The 19,188-nt window shown below is 37.8% G+C and overlaps 1 protein-coding gene across 1 annotated transcript in view; it reads left to right on the top strand.

The window, feature by feature from the left end:
- Positions 1 to 1,795: 1,795 nt before the first annotated feature.
- The window catches only part of TNFRSF19 (TNF receptor superfamily member 19), a 70,279-nt gene continuing 52,886 nt past the window's right edge, over positions 1,796 to 19,188 (top strand). Inside the window, exons 1-2 of the mRNA XM_069466959.1 lie at positions 1,796 to 1,864; positions 3,978 to 4,088. Of these exons, the coding sequence (XP_069323060.1) occupies positions 1,796 to 1,864; positions 3,978 to 4,088 (180 nt within the window). The remainder of the gene's footprint in view (positions 1,865 to 3,977; positions 4,089 to 19,188) is intronic.

Consider the following 19,188-nt stretch of genomic DNA (forward strand, 5'->3'; position numbering starts at 1 on the left):
CCTTTCCCGGTAGTTAGTGTAGTATCCCCAGAGAGCAGTCTGTCCAAACTAATTGCTCAGTTATGGTATGCACATGGCTTGTCAATCTCTTTTTCTCTCATTTGTTTAAATGCTTTGGTATTATACCCTTTTCTCCATATTAGTTTTAATTCCATATAAATTAGACATGTTTTACTTTTAAAACTTAACATATTTTTAAAAATTTAAGACCATGGCAAGAAAGAGATAACCTGAAGCATGCATTTCAAAGAAAATGATTTTTATCTCCTGCCCCTAACCGTGTGTCTACACAAGCAATAAGCTGCATGGTTGGGTAATTGCAGCATGATTTTGAGATATGCCAGTGGGAAAAGAGGCTATGATTCAAGACACTGGAAAAGGAAAAAAAAAAAAAAAGCTGTTTGAATTCACTTAAAATAGGTCATTCATTCAACAAAGGTAAAATGATTGTTCATTGCCCTGCCAATTTGACCTGCCAAGGCAGCTGCAATGGTTGCAATGGTTCCTCTGGGTTTGGATTCCTGGGGGCTGTCCGTAGGCTCACTCTGATTGGCTGCTCTGCGCACAGCTGACAGCGGGTCTGCCCGGCTCTGCCCCCTTTGCTGTTCCTGTTTTTCTCCAGCTATTTGGCCCACAGTTCTAGTTTTCTGCTCTGGTTTCTTTCTAAGTAGTCAGATGGTCCACTCGGGGTCTCTGTTAGTTTTGGAAGAGTCAACATTAAAGGAAACTGAACTGATGTTTCTCTACCTGATGGAGCAACCAGATGAGGCTTCACTTTTAAAAAAAAAAAAAAAAAAACTCTTCTCTGGACATGCGTGGATCTGTAAAAAACAATCAAATTTGTTTCTACGTTTTAGATCATTTAAGAGTCTTGGTTTATCTTTTACTGAAATGTTGGGTTAGTGCCTCCAATTTCATCGCTTGTAAACGACTTTTAGATGTTTTGAAATGAATGCTTATTTTGCTGCCAAAACATAATTTGTACTAGTTTGGGGAAGAATTCACAAATGCCAAAATGTTAGCTGTTTCTTAGTGGAGATGAAACTCCCAAGATCCCAGCAGAATGTCTTCATTAAACAGAGCACATTGTCATGCAGGGTAGACACGGTACAGGTAAGAACAGGGACGCTGGAGCCACCCCACCTAGGTTTGCATCCTACTCTGCCTCCTACTAGCAGTGTGACCTCGGGCAGTTTACTCAGCCCTCTCTGAGCCTCAGTTTCCCCATTGCTACAATGCGGATAACGATAGACTCCACCTTCTTTCTAGAGTAGTTGTGAAGATTAAATGAGTTAGCATGCTAAAAATAGTACCTGCCCATAGTGCTTAGTGGGTTGTTACTTTATCACTGTCATTATCCTGTTGGCATTGTCTACACCTATATAAATGGAAGGTTTATATGGTCACTGTTTGAATATAATTCTCTACTGGGTGAAGTAGATTGGCCACTGCAGAGACTTGGGTAGAAAACAAAGAATAGCAGACATAGCCTGGGAATTCAGAGCCAATAGGAGTTTTGCATATAATGTGTAGGTAGACAAAGATTCAAGTCTCATAACCTAAATTTTAAAAGAATTACCAGCCTTAACAAAACACCTACATATTATTTGTCTATTATATCTTTTTAAAAGTTGACTTCTTTTAAAACATAAGTAATATTTATTACCTAGTATATATAGTAAGTGGTAAATTTATATAGTAAATACAGAGCATAGTCACGCATGCTTTTAATGTTAACTGTATCTTTTTATCTTTGATTTAGACTCTTCAAGAGTTAATACATTTGATAAGAACAATGGCTGTAAAAGTACTACTAGAACAAGAGAAAACTTTTTTCACTTTTGTAGTTTTACTGAGCTATTTGGTAAGTAAACTCTTCATTTCTTTCATAAGAATGTGGTGGAAGAATTGATATAGTACTATCAAAACTATTTTCTACTTCTGATCTCAAACTATTTTTGTAATCTCTTTCAAATCCTTTCAAATGAAAGGATAAAATGCATTCTATCCTTTTTGCATTTAATTAATAAGTGAAAGATTTCTGCTTAGTCATGTTGTTTGTAATAATTGTTGAAATTATTTTATTTAAATTTAGGTAAAGTCATAAAATTGCAATGTTACCTATAGTAGCACTATGACAATGATATTATTTTGGATTTATAGGCATAAACCTCTCATAAAATATTCTAGACCCTAACAAAACCATAAATTCTAATTTGGAGCGCATGACTTACACAGTTTATGAAGAATTTAGAATAGATTTTAAAAGAGCTGTTATTTTTATATTGTTGCTTATAATCCTTTTTGGTTCCAAAGGCATTAAAAACAGATGGAAATTTTTAATGTTTGAAAGTTTGACAAAAGATCTATGAAGGTGTTCAGAAGAATTGAAATTTATTTAATCTAGAGATATAATAATGATCCACAAATATATAAAGATATATTTACGCTGAAGATGCTACCCAAAGTCTTCTTGGAAGATGAGAGTCAAATTGGAGCCTGGGATTCAGGTGGATGTGAGGAATTCTAACTTTCTGTCAATTAAGGTTGTTAAACATTGAATAGATGGTCCAGGAGGGAGATTGTGGAATTTCTTTCTCAAAGAGATTACAGCCTCTTTGTGATGGAAGGGAATCTCTTACCCTTTCTAAATAAAATAAACTCCTCCAAGATTAGTAGTCAAGGAGTTAAGAGAAGTGGGAGGAGATTATTAGATCTTTAGCCCCAAAGAATTTTCTAGTCCCAAGTCCCACCTTGAATTCTTCCTCCTGCTTGCTCTAGAGGTTAAGGCTTTGACTTTATTGAAAGAAGTTGGCAGATATCTTTACAGATATTCCTGCTTCAAAGTGGAGGTGGTTTGTATGGAATTATAAGCATCAAAAGCACCTTCCTGGGCCCCTTTGTGTGACAGGCGTTAGACTAACAGCAGTGTCTGTTCCCGCAGTGTTTCCTAAGATTTTCAGCTTTCTTTTAGGAGAACAAAATTGTAGTCAGTAATGCTATTCAGGGCATTCCTACTTAGGATAAGAGGTTGGACTGAACGTCTTCACTAACTCTGAGATGCTGCTAATGCCAACATTTTTAATGAAATACTATCTGTCACAATGCAGATAAACACACTTCTGTAGGATGATAGTATACAAAATGAACTTGTTTTTAGATAAAATAAGAGAGAAAAGCTATATTTTGGAAAATGACGTATAACCTTTGTTTTTGCCAATGTGTATTTTTCCATTACAGTCCTATGCTATATATTGTTAGGTGCCAGTCAATGGCTAAACAATAATCAGTAAGGATGTAAGTTCAGATTTAAATAGGAACTTTACTTCGAAGAGTTCGGAGAGTTTGGCCACTGTTGTCAACTTCATCATCATAATCATCAAGAATTTTACTGATCTTGTGATTGTCAGATAGTATTTTTTAGAGACAATTTCTAAGTAAATGTAGTTCCACTGAAAAGGGTCAAAACTTCTCTATCAAAACTGCGGGGTAGATAAGTCTAAAGAATAATTGCAAAGTTCTTGTGGCTATATGAATCTATTCCATTTATTTATTTATTCAATTCATTATACTTGAATATGTTTATAGTTTTTAATTCACTTTCTGATAGCAAAAGGACCTTGAGTTGTACATAAAAGAAAGTTATAACTGTTCTTTTATACATCCTCTTACTTAGAAAAGAGAATAGCTCCTAAGTCATTTTTTACCTTGGGTCCTCAGAAGAGAAGATAGTAATTAATTCCAAGGAAAAGGGAGACTCCATTCAGGAAATGAATGAGTATTCTCTGAAATACAAAGAAGAAATTAGGGTTATTGATTAATTTGTTCCACTGACTTAATCAGAATGTGGTTTTTCTTCCTAAAGTGAAAATTAAATTGACCTTACTCTGAACTAATGTTTACATCCAGTGATTATGTGACTAATAATGAAGATACTGTTTGTTGATAACATTTTGTGAAATATTTTTTTTTTCCAGTCATGTAAAGTGATTTGTGAAACAGGAGACTGTAGACAACAAGAATTCAGGGATCGTTCTGGAAATTGTGTTCTCTGCAACCAGTGTGGGCCAGGCATGGAGCTGTCTAAGGTACATATTAGAGTCATGGTAAAGTTATATATCCATGTCTAGAAAATGCATTCTTCTTAACTAAATTCCTTTAGCTAATTATTAATGAAGCTTTGGATACTACAATAGAATTCTTGGTTCATTATGTCACTTTAGCCAAATATTATACAATTCCTTTTTCAATACTTTTAATTCATATGTCTTACTGAAATAAATAGGTTCTAAAACCCAGAATTCAAGAAATGTCATTGTTTTATATAATTTAGTGTTTGTAGTATTTCACTGAAAGAATAGAATTTTTAAGGTTTATTTGCATTAATTAAAAAGAATCAAAATTCTACTGAAGATTTAAAAATAAAGCATTGATAACAGAAAATGGTAATGCTACCATTTATTGGGCCTTCTTTTTATTAAAATGAATATTACCATTGCCAGTCAAGAAGTAGAGCCCACGAGTGTCGGAAGTAATGATGTTCCAAGATAGCAGTTCTTTTCCAAACAGGATTTTGGACATTCCTTTGACAATACGAGTATTAACACTAATCTCACCACAGTGACTCTATGTTACTCTCAGGAGCACTTTAAATATATTCATTTTAGCTACTATTTCTTAAAAAACTGTGTGTCATAGCAGAGCATATTTCACAATCTTGGATGTCTTGGGACCTTTCTTTTTTTGTGAGTATTCAGAGTTATACATCCATTCACTTTATTTTCTGATCTTTTGAAGATGTTACTGGTTGTGGAGAATTGATGTATAGTTTGGTTCTAAATAAAACATTAAAGCTTTCCTGTTAGAAAAGGAACAATAGATTTTTCTTTTAATTTAAAGGGACTTAAAAGAAAAGTCCTTTTGTCCTACAGACTGCCATTATTTAAAGTTGAGCTTGTCATTCATAGATTTCTGATCAATGATCTACAAACAGCAGGAAACAGAGACTGATGCATTCCACAAGTAGTTCCTGGTGAATGGCTTTTCTTTCTGGTTGTAGTGTTAAATAATTGGTGACTTTCAGTATCATGGGCTTTACATTTGGATTGAAACTGACTGGCCTTCAAACTGTAGCGTCTCAACAGGTATTTTTGGATCCCTGTTGATTATACTAATGTGCATTTTCAGACAGGTTTTGCTATGTTGGGTGTAAAAAGATTCATTTCTAGCAGATTGAAATATCTAAAATCAATGAACAAAGTAGTTAAAAATGCCATCATGCCAAAGAGGAAAGTAAATGATGAAGCTTCTATTCCTCAAAAGTTCGTCTTTTCTCAAATCTCTATGAAAATCTGAATGAAACGTGACAAATTCTACGAGATTAGTAAACCATTTCTAAGAAATTGATCTCTTCCCTTCATTTTTTTAATGCAGAGACAATCACCTTAAAATAATTTCTGGAGAATCAGACCAGAAGATCAAGGTCCCATTAGCCTTAATGTTTTCTGTATTAAAAGAATCATTTTCCAGTTTCTGATGCCATGTGTAAGGAGCTTGGAAGTTGCCACTATGTCCTAACAACAAGGAAAAGGCTGAACATACTGAAAAATCAGCAGCTCTTCTTAGATATGTAAGAGAAATGAAGTCACAGGGAAAACTGCTTTCCCCAAATGGAAGAGACAGACAAGCAGATATAGGGACTCACAATATGTTGTAGCAGAAACCTCCTCGGGAACCAGCACTGTGGTAGGAAAACCTGAGCTGTCATTGACAGCTTGCTGGGGCCAAGGTATGGAAAAGTGAGAGTTACAAACTCTAGGGGGACCCAGTCATAGAGTAAGCCCCATGCTTTTGTGGGAGTTTTACTTTCGGAAACTCTACCAGATTCTCACAGTAAATAACAGAGAAAAAAATCCCCTCATCTTCCTTCATGGGAAGGGGAAAAAGGAACACTTTGAAATAGGTTAGCACACTCTGTTTCTCTTAACGATGACTGCCATCAGGGGAAACCAGTAAACCAGAGCCTGACCTGCTGGGGCTTTATCAGAGCCTGAGTGACCTGGGAAAGGGAAATACCCAATTCCAGCGTGCTGTAGCCATCCTGTCCTACCCAAGGCTGAAAAAAACCTGAGAAGCACTTGTGAAGTTCACAGTCCAGAGGCACAGGCTCACTAAAAGACAGAGATCTAATCACAGGACTATAGAACACTTCCCCTCCCCCCATACCTTCCCTCCACATTACTAATGGCCTATTTACAGCAGTTCTGGGACATCATGTATAGCTTTTAACAAAGATGTACAAGGCATACTACTGAAAGGCAAAACATACAGTTTGAAGAGACAAAGCAAGCATCAGAACCAAGTGTGGCAAGAATATTGGAATTATCAGACAGGGATCGAAAACAACTATCGTTAATATTCTAAGGATCAAGTTGACAGCAATGGATAAAGTTGACAGCAAGCAACAGTAGATGGTCAGTGTAAGCAGAAAGATGTTAATCCTAGAAAGAACCAAAAAGGAATGCTAGACATCTAAAAACACAACAGTAGAAACGAAGAATGCTCTTGATGGATTCATTAGTAGACTGGACACAGCTTAGGAAAGAATCTGTGAACTTGAGGATGCATCAGTAGAATCCTCCAAAACAGAAAATCAAAGAGAAGAAAGACTGAAAAAAAAAATCAGAACAGAATATGCAAGAAAAAGTGAGATAACTATAAAAGATGTGAATATGCATAATGGGAATACCAGAAGGAGGAGAAAGAGAGAAAGGAACCAAAGAAATATTTAAAACAATAATGACTTAGACTTTTCCCAAATTAATGTCACAACACACCAAACCACGGATCCAGGAAGCTCAGAGAACACCAAGCTAGATAAATAACAAAAAACCCCTACACCTAGGCATATTATTTCCAAATCACAGAAAAACAAAGATAAAGGAAAAATCCTGAAAGAAGCCAAAGGAAAAAAACACCTTACCTATGGGGAACAGAGGTAAGAATGACATCTGACTTCTCCTCAGAAACCATGCAAGCAAGAAGAGAATGGAATGAAATATTTAAAATGTTGAGAGAAAAATTGCCAACCTAAAATTCTGTACCCTGAGAAATTATCCTTCAAAAGTTAAGGATAAAGACTTTCTCACACAAAAACTGAGGAAATTTGTTGCCAGTTGGCCCACCTTGCAAAAAATATTAGAAGTCCTTTAGATAGAAGGAAAATAATGTAGGTCAGAAATGTTGATCCCATAAAGAAAGGAAGAGCATCAAAGAAGGAATAAGTGAAGATAAAATAAAAATGTTAATTTTCTTTTTCTTAATTTATCTAACAGATAATTTTTTTCAAAATAATAATAGCAACTTTGTATTTGATTAAGTATGCTTATGTATGTATCATATATATGCTTATACATAAATGAACGACAGCAATGATACAAGGGACAGGAGGGAGGAATTTGAATTATTTTGTTATTACAAGGTAATCACACTATTTGTGAAGCATATTGTAATCTCTAGGGCAACCACTAAAAAAAGTGAAAAAAGAGGTATAAATGATATGTTAAGAAAGAAGAGAGAGTAGAATAATAAAATGCTCAATTAAAACCACAAAAGGAGTGGAAGACAAAAATAGGAACAAAGAAGAAGGGCAACAAGTAGAAAACAGTAATAAATGTGGTAGGTATTAACCCAACCATATCAAATGAGAACTATTTTCAGTGGTCTAAATGCACCAATTAAAAGACAGAGATTGTCAAAGTGAATCAAAAAACATGACCCAACTTACATTGTCTGCAAGAAACCCACTTTAAATATAAAGACACATATAGATTAAAAGTAAATGGATGGAGAAAGATATGCTAACAGCAATCAGAAGAGTGGAAATAGCAAATATTAATTAATTTCAGACAGAGCAGACTTTGAAGTAAAGAAAGTTATCATGGATAGAGAGAGGTATTACACAATAATAAAGAGGTTAGCTTTCTAAGAAGACATAACAATCCTTAATGTATATGCTCCTGGCAACAGAGCATCCGACTATGTGAGGCAAGAACTGACAGAACTGCAAGGAGAAATGGATGACTCCATTATTACAGTTGGAGGCTTCAACACCCTCTATCAGAAATGGACAGATCCATCAGGCAGAAAATCAGTAAGGACACAGTGGAACTCAACAACGCCATCAATCACCTGGGTATAATTTGATACCTACAGGCTACTTCATCCAACAACAGAAGAATAAACATTCTTTTCAAGCTCATACTAGAAATCCTAGCTAATGCAACAGGACAAGAAAGGGGAACAAAAGATACAGTGATTGGGAAGGAAGAAATAAATCTGTCTTTATTCACAGATGGCATAATCCTCTCTACACAAAATCCAAAAGAATCAACAGAAAACCTCCTGGAACTAATAAACAGTTATAGTAACATTGCAGGATACCAGATTAATATACAAAAGTCAATCGCTTTTGTATACATTTTTAGCAATGTATGTTTACATTGGCACCCTCGAAAATGAAATACTTAGGTATAAATCTAACGAAATATATACAAAAGCTATATGAGGAAAACTACAAATCTCTGATGAAAGAAAACAAAGAACAACTAAATAAATGGAGAGATAGTCCATGTTCATGGATGGGAAGATTCAAGATTGTCAAGATGTCAGTTCTCAAATTTATCTATAGATTCAATGCAATCCCAATTAAAATCCTAGCAAGTTATTTTGTAGGTATTGACAAACTGATTCTAAAGTTAATATGAAGAGGCAAAAGACACAGAACAGACAACACAATATTGAAGGAGAAGAAAAAGTTCAGGATTGACACTACCTGACATCAAGACTTACTATAAAGCTACAGTAATCCAGACAGTGTGGTGTTGGCAAAAGAATAGACAAATAGATCAATGGAACAGAATAGAGAGCCCAGAAATAGACCCACATAAATACAGTCATCTGGTCTTTAACAAAGGAGCAAACACAAACAATAGAGAAAAGATAGTTTTTTTTAACACATGATGCTGAAACAACTGGACATCTACATGCAAAAAATGAATCTAAGCACAGACATAACTCAAAAGAAATGTAAAATGCAAAACTGTAAAACTCATAGAAGATAATATAGGATAGAATCTATAAGATATTGGGTTTGGTGATGGCTTTTTATATTTGACACCAAAGGTATAATCTATGAAAGACAGAATTAATAAGCTGGACTTAATTTAAATTAAAAATTTCTGCCCTGCTTTAGACATTGGTGAGAGAATGAAAAAGCAGGCCACGGACTGGGGGAAAATATCAAAGATATCTGACAAAGGATGGTTATCCAAAATACATACAAAGAACTCTTAAAACTCAACAATAAGAAAATAAGCAACCCAATTAAAACATGGGTGAAAGACCCTAACAGAGACCTCACCAAAGAAGATATATGATAGCAAATAAGCATGTGAAAAGATGCTCCACATCATATGTCATCAGGGAAATGCAAATTTAAACAACAATGCACTACTACTGCACGTCTGTTAGAATGGCCAAAATCCAGAACACTGACAGTATCAAATGCTGTCTAGGATGTGGAGTAACAGGAACTCTCTTTCACTGCTAGTGGGAATACAAAATGGTAGAGCCATTTTGGAAGACAGTATGGCAGTTTCTTACAAAACTAAATGTACTCTTACTATGCAACCCAGCAATTGTGCTCTGTAGTATTTGCCCAAAGAAACTGAAAACTTATGCCTACACAAAAACCTGCATGCAGATGTTTATAGCAGCTTTGTTCATAATGACCAAGACTTGGAAGCAACCCAGAAGTACTTCAGTAGGTGAATGAATCAATGAACTGTGGTATAGCCATACAATGGAATATTATTCAGCACTAAAAGCAATGAGCTATCAAGCCATGAAAAGACATGGAGTAACCTTAAATGCATACTGCTAAATGAAAGAAGCCAATCTGATTGTGTGATTCCAGCTATGTGACATTCTGGAAAAGGCAACACTATGGAGACAGTAAAGGGATCAGTGGTTGCCAAGGGTAGAGGGGAGAATGGATGAATAGGTGGAACAGAAGATTTTTAACTACTCTGTATGATACTGTAATTGTGGATGCATGTCATTATACTCGTAGAATGCGTAACACCAAGAATGACTCCTACTGTGGAAACTATGGGCTCTAGGTGACAGTGATGTGTTCATGGATTGTAACAAGTGTACCATCCTGGTATAGGATGTTGATAATGGGTGAAGCTATGTGTGGTGAGGGAGGGCAGGGAATATGTGGGCTATCTCTGTACCTTCCTCTCAATGTCGCTGTGAACCTAAAACTGCTCTAAAAAACAAAGTCTTTATAAACAGAAAAAAAAATCCATCTTTTGAGGGCATTATCTGACAACAGATTCTGTGTTTCATATTCCCATGAATATCCAGAAGAAATATTTTTCTCTGGATAGCAGTTTACCCTAAGTTGTTTTTTTCTTTTTTTTATTTGGTTGTTTTTTTGTTTTTTGAGACAGGATCTTCCTCTGTCACCCAGGTCGGAGTGCAGTGTCAAGATCATAGCTCACTGTAACCTCTGTAACCTCCAAGTCCTGGGCTCAAGGCATCCTCCCACTTTGGCCTCCTGAGTAGCTGGGACTACAGGCTTGTGCCACCACACCTGGCTATTTTTTTTTTTAGTTTTATATAGAGATGGAGTCTTACTGTGTTGCTCAGGCTGGTCTCAAACTCCTGGTCTCAAGTGATTTGATTCTCCCGCCTCAGCTTTCCAAAGTGCTGGGATTATAGGTGTGAGCCACGGTGCCCAGCCTTCCCTGGGTATTGAAACAGTGATCCAACCCTATTACACTGGAAGCAACCAAAGGGAAGCAACCCTAACAGTTTTGCCTTTATGTACTTATTTTATTTATTAGTATTTCTGTTTCAATATTTATTATAATTTTCTTCATTAAAGAGAAACCAGGAAAAAACTAGAAATCAGGACAAATTGAATGAGAAAAAATAAAATTAAAGGCAGTAATGTCACTGAAAAATTAGATTCTTAAGGCTCATGTTACTGCCCAGAGGTGTCCACGTTGAGACAGGCAACCCATGCCATTCAGCTTTCCAAGCCTAGTGTCTGCAGAGCACCTGGCGCCTAATATACACCTGGTGCATGACTGCTCAAGGACTGAACAAGTCAGTCAACCTTAAATATTTTTGGGAAAAAAAAGTGACACAAATCTAGTAATATAAAAATTGATGCATTTGTGTGTGTACGATAAATAATATATTTTGCCAAGTCTTTTATCTTGGTTTTAACTCATAGTAAATAAAATCAGCCACTGAGCCTTGCTCCTGCTCTAAGATGCAAAACATCAGGGAGGTAAAGGATGCCAACATACAAAAGCAAATGTAAATATATTTTTATTTCCCACTTAACTCATCAAGGCGAAGAGCTTGAACTTTATGTAAGCAATTCCTTTGGGGTTAGAAATTTCTAAATGGCCCATTCATGAATTTGCGGTTTCTTCTTCCCGTTGCGCCTTTAAGTCTTTAGCAATAATGTATCTTTCAGAGGAAAGAAAAATAAGTTATGAGTATATTAAAATCAGATAAATCACTTAAATTAACAATTATATTCAGCTGATTAATTATCACTTCCAAGCTTTACAAATCAAGGGAAAATTTATTCTTTTGACTATGACTAAGCTTTTAAACAAAAATGTCAAACAACTACATTTATAAATCTTTTTTTAAACTTGAGATATTAAATATGTAGTCTGGAGGGATACGTTTTAATTTGTAATGAAACGAATGAGTCTGAGAGCCCTTACCTTTTTAACTGGGGCTTGTAATTTTGGTTACCTGTGTTGTCTGAAATTTTGAAAGCACAGTAAACAAAACATTTTAAAGTTAGTTATGAAAAAGTACATCAGATTATTGATATGCACAACTAAAGTTTTGTTTGCATTAAAAATTTAAAAAAGTACATTTTCACCTGACACAGAGCTTTCAAATAACCTTTACTCTAACATTGTTACCATACTTGTCTCACTGTATTAAACATAACTTAAAACTTCTGTCTTCTACTATCAGTTCTCTGTGTCTAAATTAGCATACTGTGGGTGATGAGGTTCTTTCGATTACAAACGTATCTGTGTCTTAAAGTAAAGCGTAGAAATGCTTTGGGTAAGCAGGTGTAGTTCAACTTTCCATCTGTGGTTTTGTTACCCCTAATTATTATTTTCTTTGGAAGGCGTGCAGTACTATTTTTTTGTCAAGGTGTCTGGGCCTACTTTCTCATTGTTACTTAGGTTTCTACCATTTAAAACACACAGTCGCAGTCCGGGCTCGCTGGGGCTTCTGGAATCCCATTCCTGGGGACACTCTGCCCACCTGTGGTGTGTGGTCAGTGGGTCTCAGCCTCTTTTCACGCCCTTTCAATTATTAGATAGTAAGAAGTTTGTGTAGCTGCTCCAGGGCTACTAATACTATTGTTTACTTTTAGATTGATACCCTTCTCTTGTTTGGCCACTTTTAAAAGGATTACTTATTTTAACCTTTCACCTTGGGTATTTTGAGTTATGTTCCTGCAAAAGACATCTCTTAATGCATCAAATATGTACTATCTTTCCATAATACGTACCATGTAACCAAAATGGCTAATGTTGGCTAACTTTTAATATAATGAGCTAGGTACTATCTATGTGATCTTCCTGTATTAAGTGATGGAATCCTTACAACATATGGCTCAATAGGGAGTACAATTACCCCCATTTTATGGACAGGGAAACTTAGACACAGAGGTTAACTGATTTGTTCATTATCACTGCTAATAAGTAACAGTGCGGGGGAGGGGGGAGCCACTTGTGGGTAACCATCTCCTTCTGGAGTTGATAACATCCTGGTACAGCATTCTCTGATAGAACTGTCTGTGATGGTGGTCTCTGTCTACACTGTCCAATGTGGGACCGACTAGCCACTGAGGTTATTGAACACTTGAAATGTGGCTAGCTAGTGTCACTGAGGAATAGGATTGCTAATTATATTTCGTTTTATTAGATTTAAATGAAACCATATTATGGCTGTCATTCTGGACAGTGCAACTCTCAAACAATGAACTTTCCTCCAGAGATTACAGCTCAGGACCAACTTCTAAAACAAGGGGACATCCAAATCCCATGGACTTTTTGCATGGGGACCGCAGGAGCTGCCTTGCTGGGCAGCCTTCCTCCTCTCGTTCCTCCTCCTAACCACCCTGCCACCAGCTCCCGAAGGCCCATCTGTTTCCTTTCCTCCACGCTCCTCCTGCCAGATGACGTTCCCTGCGTGGCATTCTGAGCAGGCGCATCTCGTTAGTCCTCTCCCTCCCAAGCAGCATCTCTTCTCATTTAGGTTCTTTGTAGTAATTTGGCTTAAAAGTTAGCTTCCCAAAACGTGTGACAGGTCACTGAGCCATTTGGAAACTGAGGATTTTATCCCATTGAGCCATGCTACCCTGTCTCTCTCTCACTGCAAGATCTAGTTTCTGAAAGTTTATGAGAAAGGTAATTGAGAATGGTTTTCCTTTTTCAGTGTCAAAAAATGCAAAATATTATTGCTCTGTAAGTAGTACCTGCTGGCATTTTGAGCCATACACGTGTACAAGGGTGTTAATTGGTTATCGGGCACCCTTTCAGCTCATGAAAATAAGCCTAGCTTTGGCATATGTGGGAGAGGATGATTTTTGTTTTCCGGAGGTAGCTGCATCAGACTTTTAATTCTCACTGCCTAGAATTCGCCCAGCCACAGCCCCTCCCCTTCCCTGGGTATTAATGCCAACAATGTGCTTTTAACATGATCGCCTCACAGCAGTAAATCAGGAAACTAGTTTTTGCATGAACCACTTGAAACAGGCTTCACGTCTCTGGCAGGATTTTCAAAGTAAGCTTTTCTAACCAATTATTGGGATGACTTTAGTTAATGTAAAAAAATTAACTCTTGTAAACAACAACATACTTTCCTCCATGTGGGGTTATGTCCAGCTTTAGTTTTAAAGAGGTCTGCTTTTTTGAAAATTATTTTCATCCCTATAAAGAAAGTCACCAAGAGAAAAATATAATGTAATTTGCAAGCATTAAAAAAAGATTCATTTCTGCCATTTAATTGCAGTGTTGTTGCTCACTTTGTGTTTAATTATACCTGATTGAGCTTGGTGGTGTTTGGCAGATATTAACAAGCTCTCGCTTGTAATTTTTCTCTAAAAAACTCAAGTACAGATTTTCATAAACCGAAAGTTGGAGGGAAATATCTCTTTGGTGTTGTTTTATTAAAGGAAATTAAAAAGTTGATTTCTAAGTACTGGCGACATAAATCTAATTTGTCATTTCCATTTGTGTGCCCTAGGTTTTCTCCACAAATAATTTCTTCTCCATCCAAATTTGAAATTTAACATTTAACTTTTAAAGTTCAAAGAACCAAAGTTAATGACTTAGTGGCTGTACAAAATAAACAGTGCTTTTGACCTGAGGCCCTAGAATGTGTTTCTTGAACGAGGAGGGTCTGTGAGGTTCTTCCTTGTGGTCTGAGGAACTAAATGCTCCCCAAACTTGTAGGTGGGACCCGCGTGTGTTTTTGTTAAGTGCTGGATTTACAGAGGGAGAAAAGAGAGAAGGGGATTTGGGGACTGTTTACTTTGAGTCCTTTCGCTACTGGAAAACCACCAAATGTGGCTTAAAAATATTGGGCAGAGTGACAGAGCTACCGCTGCCGCCAGCTTGGGTGGAAGCAGCCCAGCTGGGTCCAGCCCTGTGTTGCCTTGGGACCAAGATAAGGAAGGCTGCTCACCCCACACACCCAGACCCCCGCCCACCCCAGCCCACCCCAGCAGCCTTACCAAGGGGGAGCCATTGCTGTGGCCTTTATAGGCTTTTGCTCCTTAGAATTAAAAAAATAAAATAAAAAGCAAATCTTTAGGAAACACTGCCTTAAACAATATTTGTTCATCCATTTGTTTATTCAGCAAGCTTTTATTTCTTACTCACCGACCTGTAATGTACCAGGCTTTTGGAAAGGAGAGATGGAGAGAGGTGCCAGATGCCAAGGCTTGTTCACTTCATGTACGATTTTAGGAAGTAAGTAGGAAACCTATAGCGATACTTTCTTGAAAATTGAATTATTGTTTTATCCATGTAGATATTTTCCCACCTTAAAGTTTATTGATAAAAAGGTCTTCTCAGGGATTCAAGGAAGTACTAGGTATTTCCCTCCAGCTTTTAAGGTACCAGGTCATACTTTCAAAAATAAAGACCATGGGGTATTTTAAAGTAGAAATGCATTTCTACCATTGATAGACTGCGTGGCAGACCATGCTCTACAAAGGTAAAATATATAATGCTGAAGCCCAGGCCAATGACTGACTTACTCTGCTCCACCCCCCACTTGCCCTCCCCTCACCAGACACACACACACACACACACACACACACACACAGTCCTTGTAGGAAATGATGGGAGGGAGAGCTCTAGTGCAACCCGGAAAGTGTCAAAGAGAACCCAGCCAGCGCCAGGCTGTAAAGTGGTACGACAGATTTTACTCAGGGCTATTGCAGCAGGGGAGCCGAAACCTCAGTGCAGAACTGGGCTCACTTCCGAGTACAGCATGGGCAAGTGGGGGTTTACAGCCAAGGAGCAGTGTGGGGCTGGGGGACAGAAAGTGGCTAAGAAGAAATGTCAGGGTGAGGGGGGATTCTTGCTGAACACAGGCCAGGGCGGTCAGACAGCCCTGGGGGTTGGTGAGGGATGAGGAACGATCACGTTCTGAGGGTGACCACTTATAGACGATGGTGAGCTCTGGCTAAACCTATTCAGCAGGGTTCTTGGGCAGCTGGGCACTTGAGGACAGGGCCCACTAGGAGAGTGGCTCAGAGGAGCCTGTCCACAGTTTGGTCAAGGAGAGAGTTGTCGTCAAAAGGCTAAACTCAAACATAGCCCATTTCCTTATCTATTTACTTACTTGTCTGCCTGCTGCAGAATATCGCATACCTAGGGAAATTACTCCTTTCTTTCCAACATTTATGGGGGAAAAAACAAAAGATTTGATGCTGTTTTCATTCGATGCATAGTTAGGTCATCGGATCAATGCAGATGCAATTGACCAAACATACATGGCCACCCCTTGTCCCAGCACTTGGGGTGCAGTGATGAGTAAGAACAGCGCCAGCCGAGTCCCTACAATGGGGTACTCGCTCTATCTGCCAACGTGGAGCACTCTCCAAGATGCCTGGAGCAGGAAAACAGTTGCAGAAGAGTGTGTTACACACATGGGCACACACGAGTGAGGTGTTTCTGGGCAGGTTACCCCAAAGCCTGGTGCTAGTGCGTGCCTGGTTGCAGGGAGCAAGAAGGCGGAGGCTAGGGAGGGGAAGAAAGGTATAGTAGTTTTGTGTAGTAGTCTTTCAATATATAAATGATAAAAAGAAAGAAGAAGTGGTCTCTAGCCAGGGTGGGGACACAAGTTTGTAAAGGCACAGTCTCACTCTGCTAACCAACATCCCCCCCCCCCCCCCCCCCCCCCCCCCCCCCCCCCCCCCCGGGCCTGAGGCTGCTGGGTTTGCCTTCGGGCGGTTTTGCCTTTCTTTTCCTCGTGGTGGTTATTTATTGAACATTTTAATGGGGAAGATTTCAAGGCATTTTAACCACCTGGTTTTACTGAATGAAATAAAAACATCAAAGCAGACATTTATATTGGGGGTAATTTAATATTTATATGCTGTTGACTTTATAGCCTGGATTACAAATAATTACAGAGTCTATGTTTATGGTGCATTAGAAATATGACAATCAACTAAAAAAAAAAGTGGTTGCTGCCATGGGCACTATAGTGTAATTTAATTCCTTGGAAATAACTTCTCTGAATCGCTCGTTAATTAGGAGTTTCTAGTTAATTCATCATGTAATGGTCACTTCATTAATTTCTTAGACTATCATGAACTGCAAGCTATTTTAATAGCTTAAAAATAATATTAAGCTGGTTTTCTAATATTATCTCTTTGAAAATGGCAAAGACTTTAGAGAAAATATATTCCAAATAAAATTTCTCTGAATAAGCAACCCCTCTAAACATTCCCGGGAGAGTGTTTGGTGTACGCTCAGTGGGTTTGTGAACTTTGTGAATAGAGTTGGATGCAAAGTTTTGTCTCAGCCCCTCACCTAAACCCACCCCGTTGAACGTTACTGTTGCTGCCACCAAAACATATCAAGTCTAAGCAGAAATAGTAAGTTGATATCCAGATAACGGAGGCAAAATAGGACACATTTGGAGCCTGGTTTTGTTTTCTTTCTATACATGATTTGGTCCAGTATACGAGTAGAATGGACCAAAACCAACAAAACAGAAAACACTTTCATGAAATGCTCATTCCACAAAATATAATGACATGTAAATGACATAGAATGACATACGGCAAGAACACCTGGTCAAAATGGTCCTTGTGTGCAGTACAAACTCTGTAATATAGTCAAGGAATCAAAAAATAAGCACCAAGACCTCCTCCATGCGAAACTATGCGTTCTTTTTCAAGAGAGATGAAACCTTCAAAACTCCTGCTTAGATTTCTTTTAAGTTCATTTCTGCTTGGGTCACTCATCTGGTTTCTCAATGGAGAAAGGAAGTGAACTGCTGGAGACAGGGAGAGTCAGCTGGGCGGTGTGACAGCTGTCTGCCAGGGGCGGGTGTTCAAACAGCAGAGCTGCCCGTGGATACGGGGCCTGGTATTGCAGCACAGTGAGCGTGGAATCAAGGAGAGCAGGTTCAATTATACTTTGTATACTGTTTAAAATTTTTTTAACTAAAAATATTTGTGATTTATTTTGGAAAGATTGTTATTCAATAAAAATGTTTTAGATGCAAGGTGGTATTTTTCAAGTAAGCTAGAAGGAATTGGGGTCTGAAGAGCCCCTTGTTTCCCAGTGAAGCTTTATTAGACTTGAATCAGGAAAGTTGGTTTGGTGGGTTGTAGAAAATCTGAAATAATAATATCCATAAGTACAATTTATTTAATGAATGTTCACTCTGTGCTTGATTTAGAATTTAGAGGCTTTGTATGTTTTTTCCTTTATTCCTCCCAACAACCTTGTAGGTCAGGTATTATTATCCCCATCTCACAGATGATGAGACTGAGGGTCAGAGAGTTCCTAGAATAACTTGGCCAACAAGTGGCAGAGTTGACATTCAGACTCATGTGTCTTTGGATCTAATGTGGGAAAGTACATACTTTTTCTCCTGTATCAACCTGGCTTGAAAAAAAGAATTCAGACAACATATACTCCCAGTTAATGGACCTCTTTCTCTGCGTTTTCCTTTCTCTTTGTTTTCCATTCTACTTTCTTCCTTTTTTCTTTCCTTCTTTGTCATGTTTTAACTTGTACATGAGACTTGTACAGTCTCAAGCTGCCTGGATCAAAGCATGATTTTGAAACACTCTGCTCTTGCATGAACCTTTGACGCGGAGATGCTTAACGTGTGAACAATGCGGTGCCCACCCCTAGAATGTCACGTGCACTGCGCTTTGATCCCGGGAGGCTCTGGGAGTGGGAGGCTCTCTTCCGTACTTACAGAAAGCCTTTGCATGCACACAGCAACTAAAGTGCTCAGCAAAAACACAGCTGTTCCAGCGCAGAGCCAGAGGAACAATGACCTCCCCACAAAGACCTAGCACATGTCCAAAGAAATTCTTTTTGAATATGTGTTTGAATTGTTTTTCTGATTATAAGAGTAACAGATGCTTTTGCAAAAATTAAATTACGTACTGCAGAATTATAAAAATTGAACACCTCCTCATAATTCTATTAATCTCCCCTCCCCCAAAAGAGATAATCCCTGTTAACAATTTCAAAGAAACTCTAATTTGTGAATCAGTTCTTTAAATCAAATGCTTTTCTCTCTCTCTCTCTCTCTCTCTCTCTCTCCTGTCTATGCATTTGGTTTAGAATATTGTGTAGCTCAAGCGCTCAGGATTAAGGAGGAGGTTGACCTTGCACTTTTTTTTCTCCCCAATTCTTTGTTGTGCATGCTCAAGATGTACATTTGAAAGACAGGCAGAATAATTGAGAGGAGTAAAGAAGGTATTGCTCATCCAAAATGTGAATGAGTTAATTAGTAAAAACATCTAGATTGAAGTGATCACTTAGAACCTTTTATTGAGTAGTTTATTAAGGACAGGCAGTA

Source organism: Eulemur rufifrons, chromosome 4 (assembly GCF_041146395.1).
Source record: "Eulemur rufifrons isolate Redbay chromosome 4, OSU_ERuf_1, whole genome shotgun sequence".
Classification (NCBI taxonomy): Eukaryota; Metazoa; Chordata; class Mammalia; order Primates; family Lemuridae; genus Eulemur; species Eulemur rufifrons.